Source organism: Myxine glutinosa, chromosome 7, assembly GCF_964187855.1.
Source record: "Myxine glutinosa chromosome 7, kmMyxGlut1.1, whole genome shotgun sequence".
NCBI classification, from domain to species: Eukaryota; Metazoa; Chordata; class Myxini; order Myxiniformes; family Myxinidae; genus Myxine; species Myxine glutinosa.
Window position 1 is genome coordinate 30,889,676 of NC_136267.1, and position 10,187 is coordinate 30,899,862.

General features: G+C 43.0%; 1 protein-coding gene across 1 annotated transcript in view; it reads left to right on the forward strand.

Annotated features, from left to right (window-relative positions):
- The window catches only part of LOC137430517 (uncharacterized), a 30,202-nt gene extending 20,761 nt beyond the window's left edge, over positions 1 to 9,441 (forward strand). The window contains exons 5-6 of the mRNA XM_078782660.1: positions 3,129 to 3,372; positions 9,361 to 9,441. Coding sequence (XP_078638786.1) covers positions 3,129 to 3,372; positions 9,361 to 9,441 — 325 coding nt within the window. The remainder of the gene's footprint in view (positions 1 to 3,128; positions 3,373 to 9,360) is intronic.
- The last annotated feature ends 746 nt before the right edge of the window (positions 9,442 to 10,187 follow it).

Genomic DNA, 10,187 nt, shown 5'->3' on the forward strand with positions numbered 1-10,187 from the left:
ATCTTTCACGTTTTCCATCAGCTTCTCTATCGCACACCAGAACTTGTCCTTCTCTTCATCGCTCCGACCAACCTGCGGAGCATATCCCGAGATGACGTTCACCAAGAGCTTTCCAATCATCATTATCACCATCATCAACCTATCACTCACTCTAGTCACACTCATCACACACACTGTCTACAAACTCCTCAGAAAACAGGACACCGATGCCATGCATGCCCTCCGGGCACCCTTGCCACACAAACTTGTATTTCTGTCCCTGCCTATCCTTCACCATTCTCACACCACTTCCCTTCCATCTCGTCTCTTGCATACAACATATGTCCACTCTTCTTCTGATCAATACTTCCACCACTTCTCCTGATCTCCCTGTCATTGTCCCTACATTCCATGTCCCAATCCTCAGAACCGATCTCCACTTCCGGCTGTACCCTGCCCATATGTAGTTGTAATTGTGATGGTTCTCTTTTTGAGGCAATGTTTTTATGGCCGGATGCCCTTCCTGACGCCAACCCTCTTCGTCGCCTCTTACGACACGCAGGGATACGGTGTACCTATTCTAACCAGGGTACACACCGGGTTCTTTGTCACAACCACGGCCCGTTAAATGATGCCAGCCTGATTCCTGGTGTTGCCTAGTTCTTAGTCACAACCACAGCTCGTTAAATGATGCCAGCCTGATTCCTGGTGTTGCCAACGTAGTTCTTAGTCACAACCACGGCCCGTTAAATGATGCCAGCCTGATTCCTGGTCTTGCCTAGTTCTTAGTCACAACCACAGCTCGTTAAATGATGCCAGCCTGATTCCTGGTGTTGCCAACGTAGTTCTTAGTCACAACCACGGCCCGTTAAATGATGCCGGCCTGATTCCTGGTGTTGCCAACATAGTTCTTCGTCACAACCACGGCCCGTTAAATGATGCCATCCTGGTGTTGCCTAGTTCTTAGTCACAATCACCACCCGATAAATGATGCCAGCTCGATTCCCAATACGATGAATAATGTTTTTATTCTGTCTACATAGTCGAGGATCGTGAAAGATCTAGTACTATAGTACGAGTACACTGAACAAATCAGGACACAACAGGACAAAAGGAACAAACGGGGGGAGGGGGGGAAGGAACAAAAGGAAAAGGAGAGAGGGTGAACACAAACAGCAGAGTTGAAGGACAAGATAGAGCGAGGCAGACTTGGACAAACAATGGATGTGGGGAGGAATGGAGGGCAGGAGAGTATGTATGGGGTGGACAAGATGGATGCAGAAGGAAACTTCTCAAGAGGAAAAATGGAAATTTAGAAGGAGGAGCTAGGGATTGGGGTGGGATTTATCACAGAAGCAGTGACACATTGTTGGTGTTATGGTGGTGCTGCTGTCTGTTTCTCCTACATGTGGGGAGTGCGATTCCACGACATTGCACGTCAGTTGCCAATGACCGATCGTACGTGGAACAGCCTATCTATTTATTAAGTACGCACGCTGGGTAGAGTGTTGGGATGAAAAATTTAAAGTGAGGAATGGAGGTAAAGAGAGGAGGATGGAAGAGAGAAACAACAGTCGGTGAGTATGGGAGGAGTGGGGAAGACATTGTAATAAGGGAAATGAAGGAAGGACGCATTCACAGAAAATAGATGCATGTATGGAACATAGATGCATGTACGGACCATATATGCAAGTACGGAGCAAAGATGCATAGGGAATGGGCTATCAGATGATGTAAGTGTAGGGAATGGGCTGTCAAAAATATAGCCATATTTGCATACGGTACAAACTTATAGCCCCAAAACCAATGATGTATAGGAAAATAAGAAGAAAAACAATAAGGAGTCCGATATTATGACAATGTAATACAAATATATATATAAAAAAATTAACACTTTGATCACACTGACATGGAGATCAGGCTGTGCTAAAAATATCAATAATTATTTGACAACTGGATTGAAAATGGAGAAGGCTGAAGCATACTTATTGATCCAAAACTCATCTGCTCTTCTTTACCTTGAGGGCATCTGTGGGAAGCAGGCAACAGAAGAGAATGGAGAGAAGATGGCATTGTTTTCGGAGATGTAACGTTATTTTAAGGGTGGTGTATCCCAATGGACATTTGAGGGTGGTGGAAGCAGCTGATCCCCATGCATATTTCATGGTGGTGGAACCAGTGGATCCCCATGGGAATTTCAGGGTGGTAGAAGCAGTGGATCCAATGAATATTCCAGGGTGGTGCACCCCCATGCATATTTTATAGTGGTGGAAGCAGTGGATCCCCTTGGACATTTCAGGGTGGCGGACCCTCATGGATATTTCATGGTGGTGGAACCAGTGGATCCCCATGGGAATTTCAGGGTGATGGAAGCAGTGGATCCCACGAATATTTCAGTGTGATGGATCCCCATGGATATTTCATGGTGGTGGAAGTAGTGGATCCCCATGGTTATTTCAGGGTGGTGGAACCAGTGCATCCCCATGGGAATTTCAGGGTGGTGGAAGCAGTGGATCCAATGAATATACCAGGGTGGTGCACCCCCATGCATATTTTATGGTGGTGGAAGCAGTGGATCCCCTTGGACATTTCAGGGTATCGGACCCCCATGGATATTTGATGGTGGTGGAACCAGTGGATCCCCATGGGAATTTCAGGGTGGTGGAAGCAGTTGATCCCCATGGATATTTCATGGTGGTGGATCCCTATGGATATTTCATGGTGGTGGAAGCAGTGGATCCCCATGGACATTTCAGGATGGTGGAAGCAGTGGATCCCATGAATATTCCAGTGTGGTGGATCCCCATGGATATTTCATGGTGGTGGAAGCAGTGGATCCCATGAATATTCCAGTGTGGTGGATCCCCATGGATATTTCATGGTGGTGGAAGCAGTGGATCCCCATGGTTATTTCAGGGTGGTGGAAGCAGTGGATCCCCATGGACATTTCATGCTGGTGGAAGCAGTGAATCCCCATGCATATTTCATGGTGGTGGAAACAGTAGATCCCCATGGACATTTCAGGGTGGTGGAAGCAGTGGATCCCATGAATATTCCAGGGTGGTGGATCCCCAAGGATATTTCATGGTGGTGGAAGCAGTGGATCCCCATGGATATTTCATGTCGGTGGACCCCCATGAATATTTCAGGGTGGTGGAAGCGGTGGATCCTCATGGACATTTCATGGTGGTGGAAGCAGTGGATCCCCATGGATATTGCAGGGTGGTGGAAGCAGTGGATCCCCATGGATATTTCATGTCGGTGGACCCCCATGAATATTTCAGGGTGGTGGAAGCAGTGGATCCTCATGGACATTTCATGGTGGTGGAAGCAGTGGATCCCCATGGACATTGCAGGGTGGTGGAAGCAGTGGATCCCCATGGATATTTCATGGTGGTGGACCCCCATGAATATTTTAGGGTGGTGGAAGCAGTGGACCCCCATGGATATTTCATGGTGGTGGACCCCCATGAATATTTTAGGGTGATGGAAGCAGTGGATCCCCATGGACATTTCATGGTGGTGGACCCCCATGAATATTTCAGGGTGGTGGACCCCCATGAATATTTCAGGGTGGTGGAAGCGATGGATCCCCACGGTTATTTTAGGGTGGTTGGAGCAGTGGATCCCTACGGTTATTTTAGGGTGGTTGGAGCATGTATCCTTATGGCTACCTCCGTGACCTGTTCCAACAACACCTGTGTTAATTAATTAAAATAGTTTTCATCAGAATCGGAGAAACAGGGATGTGATGAAGAAGGTCAGATTATGATGTTGTAGTGAATTACCATGGGGTCAAGCATGACTTGGTTTGTACTCGGGCTGTTTCTTTACATTTTTCACCAAAAACCTAGTTTTCAAATTTATTACCATTTGATCAGTGTCTTTTTCTATACAGAAATGGATAATCTAGAGGGTTCAAACAACATCTTGCCTCGTGCAGTCTTGAGAAAAATGACATGGGAAGGGTCTTTTCATTCATTGCTTTGCATTTCTGAGCACGATCTATATTTCTTACAAGCTACAATTTTGTCCGAATCTCCATATTCCCAAATGTTAGGAGTGAGAGAATTTGGTTGGTCGAGATGACGTAACATTTTGCCCAAGTACTGCTAAACTGGAGGATTTTGGAAATGCAAACAAGGTGATTTGTGTTTTACAGTAGTCAAGTATATAATTAAATTTAAATTACACAAAGATTTTAGAGGTTACAAAAAAAAACATTTCAGAAGTTCACCTCCGTTGATGCGCCATCTTTTACACCACCTTATTACCCACACACAGAGAGAAAAGCGGGGTGAAGCAATACGGGACTTTCAAAATGACGTATTCTGCCCCAGAATGCTCGATACATATGCTCATACACCCCGATAAATTTTATTATTGTTATTATTATTATTATTATTATTATTGTTATAAAAAGAATTTGCATGAAGAGTCGAGGCTCAAGAAACGGATCATGTGAATTGCTGTCACACATGCATGACAAGGTTTGTTACCGAAAATGGCTCACAAAGCTTCTCGAAGAAACTGAAAATACTTGGAAAAGTACCTGAGAGAAAGCTGGGGTGTGCCTCTGTACAACGAAAGAGTTGGAGGGAGACACCATATCTGATTTGGGTGCTTTTGCATACCGATGGGCAGGTCAAAGTCGAGATTCACACCTATTACTAAAAAGTGAAGTGTGTATGGTGTGTGTGTGTGTGTGTGTGTGTCTGGGTGTCTGTGTGTGAGTGTGTGTGTGTGTGTGTGTGTGTGTGTTATGTGTGTGTGTGGTATGTGTGGTGTGTGTGTCTGCGTGTGTGTCTGCGTGTGTGTCTGCGTGTGTGTGTGAGTGTGTGTGTGTGTGTGTGTGTGTGTGGTATGTGTGTGGTGTGTGTGTGTGTTATGTGTGTGTGTGGTATGTGTGGTGTGTGTGTCTGCGTGTGTGTCTGCGTGTGTGTGTGCGTGTGTGTGAGTGTGTCTGCATGTGAGTGTGTCTGTGTCTGTCTTTATGTCTGTGTCTATGTGTGGTATGTGTGTATGTGTGTGTGTGTGTGTGTGTGTGTGTGTGTGTGTGTGTGTGTGTGTGTGTGTGTGTGTGTGTGTGTGTGTGTGTGTGTGTGTGTGTGTGTGTGTGTGTGTGTGTGCGACGCTCGCTTGTGTTAACAGAGCAAATTGCATAAACTCGACACCACGCATCTGCAGATATTTCTCGTATTTCTATATAACATGTCTAAGTCAGATTTGCATTCAGGAGCACAACATTATAGTTTCATCATTTTGAAATTGAAATTGCCACTCTTTCGTTTATATGCTGAAAATTTTGTTTAAATGACTATTTGAATTGCAGATTTTGCGATAGTAATGGCAGGTTAAAAGGGTCTAAAAGTGTTGTGTGAGTACAACAGAGTCGCTGTAAACACGCACACCGCACATGCGCAAACAGCCTCATTTAGCCTTCATACATCATTTCGAAATTCCCGTGTCGGTTCAATCAGTCAGTCTGTCTACAAACAGAAGTTTATGATCAAAGAACAACTTAATCTCAATTGAATGCCATTTTCTGAACATGAATCGGAGTATGATTTGCAAAACAAACCTGTAGTTTAACAGCACTTTGGCTCTGAATTAGTCCGGATCGCACTTGTGCAGACAGGCGTGAGATAATATTTTTAGTCTGTTTGCCTGTCTGGCAGTCAACCAAACAAAACTGAAAATAATTCAAAACAGGAAACATTGTTTTTATCGATGCCATAAAGGACACAAACGCCAGGCATGAAGAACGAAAGTAACGTGTTAAATAAGGCGGTGTAAAAGACGCTGCATCAGTGGCGGTAAACTTCCAAAAAAAGATTTTCTACGACCTTTAAAACTTTATTTTATTTCAATTACATTATATACTTGGATCATGTATAACAAATCGCCTTGTTGGCATTTCCAAAATCCTCCGTTTACCAGTACTTCGACAATTATTATTTTTACTTGGACTTGGACAAGCAGTACTTAGCCATTTCACATCATCTTGACCAATCAAATTTGTTGCCCGTTCCCTCAGTGTTGGGGAGTAAGAGTTGCAAATGTGAAGTTGAAAATGTAAAATGTGAAGTTGAAAATGTAAAATGTGAAGTTGAAAATGTAAAATTGAAAATGTAAAATGTGAAGTTGAAAATGTAAAATTGAAAATGTAAAATGTGAAGTTGAAATGTAAAATTGAAAATGTAAAATGTAAAATGTAAAATGTGAAGTTGAAATGTAAAATTGAAAATGTAAAATGTGAAGTTGAAAATGTAAAATTGAAAATGTGAAGTTGAAAATGTAAAATTGAAAATGTAAAATTGAAAATGTAAAATGTGAAGTTGAAATGTGAAGCAAGAGTTGAAAAGACCCTTCTTGTGTCGTTTTTCTCAAGACTGCGTGGGTGTGATGTATTGCCTTAAACACTCTCGTTCAAATCGTTCAATTAGATCTTCATGCTCGTTGTTTGTGTCCTTGTTGACGTGTCTAAAAAGAGTAATTTTCCTGTTTGGAATGATTTTCAATTTTGTTTGACTGCCAGACAGACGGATAGAATAAAACCTTATTCCTCTCTGTGCATGTGCAATCGGGTTGAGATTCCGTACAATTTGGCAAATTCAGATCAAAGTACTACGAAACTGCAGATTCGTGTTCCAATTCATGTTCAAACTAGAACGGTACTCAGTAGAGAGCATATCTCAGCCTGATTGGCCATATCACTCAATGGTGAAGAATCACTTAAAATTCTACGAGCTGGATCCGGATCCAGATCTTCAACAAAATCGAATCTATTCTTTCTTGTCACACACCCAACCTCTCCAACAAATATCGTCCAGATCTATCCACAACTTTTTGACATATCCTGCTATGTGTCGTTTTTGGCCCTATCTCCCAATGGTGAAGAATCACTTAAAAAAATTAAATAATTCTCATATCCGAATCCATATTCAGATCTTCACCAAAATCGAATCGAATCGTCCTCGTTACATATAGTACATTTCTGCCAAATTTCGTCCGAATCCATCCACAACTTTTTGAGATATGTTGTTCACAGACAAACAGACAGACAAATGGACAGACAAGCAGACAGACAAACAGACAGACAAACAGACAGGGGTGAAAACATAACCTCTTTCCACCTTTGGTGGCAGAGGTAAATATAACATTCAATTGTAATTAAATAGGTCGTCGATCATAGACAGACATCTGTACTCTGTGGACACAGAGTGAACCAATTAATTCTGCTTTGCACCCTCAAGTGACCGCTTTGGAAAACACACACACACACACAGTCACACACACACACAGTCACACACACACACAGTCACACACACACACAGTCACACACACACACACAGTCACACACACACACAGTCACACACACACACACACACACACACACACACACACACACACACACACACACACACACACACGACAGCAGTAAAGGCCAATGTTTCTTTTTGTTTGTTTGTTTGTTTTTTAAACTAAAAACGTTTGATTCACCAGAAAGAAAAGCAATGAAAAGTTTAAAAAACAAACAAACAAACAAAAAAAAACTAGCCGAAACCCGTGGAACATCCACGGAAGGGAGGATGTGGTGTATGGATAGAGTGTACCATTATGGATGGCATCGGGGAGCGCTCATGGGATCTTCTTCTTTCGTTAAGCTCCAATTTTTTCTCTTTAAGTTAAGTCCAATCAGTCCTTCTCTATGCTCGAAGTGCTCAGGCCATGCCTTCCCGCTGTCATACTTTTATTTCCGTTCGGTGTAGAAAGAGATTGACATATCGTTCGTCTGTTTTCAGCTCGTTATCTTTAAGCTTCCTTACGTCTCGCCACCTGCTACACCTCTCTGAGTTACGAGGATTTATGCAACGCACCCCGAGTATCGCAACGTCACTCCATTTAACTTTATTTAAATGACGATAAAGACGTTTCCTTATATATCCTAATTTAAAATGTTCAAGGGAATAAAAAGACCATTTGGTTCACACCACCCATGTTCACACCACTCGACTGTCCAATCAGCGGACGGCTCGCTTCGCCTTCGCCCAGCAGACGCCAATACGATGGCGTCGTATTAGCAGTTAATCGGATGCTTTTGGGCCCCAACGTCGACTAATTCAGATTTTTCGAGTATGGCTGTACGCGATAAACAAAGAGCGCGGTTCGTAGATCGTAAATCCATTAGTGCCGTGGGCATCGGGTCACTGGGTGCGGCGTAAAAGGGATAACAAAGTCGAGTCCTTACAGTATTATTATATAGACTAGCCGAAACCCGTGGAACGTCCACGGAAGGGAGGATGTGGTGTATGGATAGAGTGTACCATTGTGGATGGCATAGGAGAGCGCTCATGGGATCTTCTTCTTCCATTAAGCTCCAATTTTTTCTCTTTAAGTTAAGTCCAATCAGTCCTCTCTGCTCGAAGTCCTTAGGCCATGCCTTCCCCCTCTCATGCTTTTATTGCCGTTCGGTGTAGAAAGGGATTGACATATCGTTCGTCTGTTTCAGCTCGTTATCTTTAAGCTTCCTTACGTCTCGCCACCTGCTACACCTCTCTGAGTTACGAGGATTTATGCAACGCACCCCGAGTATCGCAACGTCACTCCATTTAACTTTATTTAAATGACGATAAAGACGTTTCCTTATATATCCTAATTTAAAATGTTCAAGGGAATAAAAAGACCATTTGGTTCACACCACCCATGTTCACACCACTCGACTGTCCAATCAGCGGACGGCTCGCTTCGCCTTCGCCCAGCAGACGCCAATACGATGGTGTCGTAAGATGGCGTCGTATCGGCAGTTAATCGGATGCTTTTGGGCCCCAACGTCGGCTAATTCAGATTTTTCGAGTATGGCTGTACGTGATAAACAAAGAGCGCGGTTCGTAGATCGTAAATCCATTAGTGCCGTGGGCATCGGGTCACTGGGTGCGGCGTAAAAGGGATAACAAAGTCGAGTCCTTACGCTATTATTATATAGATAATAACTTGGGTTCCTGCAGCGAAGTTCACACCCATACTTCATAGTCCACCGTTCCTCAAAAAATCCACTCCATAATCAATATCAATGCTTTCCACACAATGTGGAGTTGGAAAAGTATTCCTATTTGGGGTAACATCGTTGATCAAATTAAATAGAAGCTTGTGTTCGCCAATGGCATTGATTTACTCGCAAAATAGTAACAAAAAAGAAATACGAGGTCGTTATATTGTTGAAAGTGGAAGCACAAATACGATTAGGAATTGAAAGGTTTACAGTTCTGCCATTCACAAACATAATTGCTCCGTCAGTGTCCAAAACGACGTGGATATTTCCTTTGAAAGTTCGAGCATGAACTCAGTCCTTGTGCTTTGTCTTCTGTGTGCGTTCAACAGGCGACAAGAGACCGTGCACCCCCTGTGCCAGTGTCCAAGACCGAGGTGATTTCTTCGCTGTGGATTGTCATGCAGTTGTAATGAACAGCAGATTGCTCATTCTCACCGCAAGTAGAAAAAGAAAATGAAGGATATGCAACCATGTTCTTTGGACCTTGAGCAGGCATTAGCAAGATTAAATCCCTGAAAACCATCTGCTCCTTCTGGCCACAGAGTTAACAGACTCCAAAGCTCTCTTTTATTCATGATTAACATGCTGTGTGCACTCGACTAGAAGGCATGTATGTCAGAACAAAGCGTGTTCCCCAACAACAGTCCCATCCTGACACTACACCATGAAAGTTCTGCGACAGCAGTGTTGGTGGGATGGTAAAAAAAAAATTACATGTATGTATGTATGTATGTATGTATGTATGTATGTATGTATGTATGTATATATATATATATATATATATATATATATATATATATATATATATGTTACGGTACGCGGTTAAAGATGGTATGTTTGCCAAGCGGATGCTCCGCGACCGAACAGTTATTCCCCTAACTAAAACCCGATTTACCCCAAACTTTGGCCGGATCGCGCCACCGCTATTCAATCGGGAAAACTCTAAAGCGACCGAATGCAAAGAGGAAGAAGACGTACAGAAGAGTAACTGGGTTTATTATTTACACACATATAAGCAAGAAGAAAGCAGTCACGTTTATTTACAGGGACATGAGATGCAGGTGACACAGTGAAATCTTTAGCTTATCTAACAGGCTTACTTACTACCCAGGGACAAGACGAAAGACAGACTACGAACACACTTACACGGGGAATG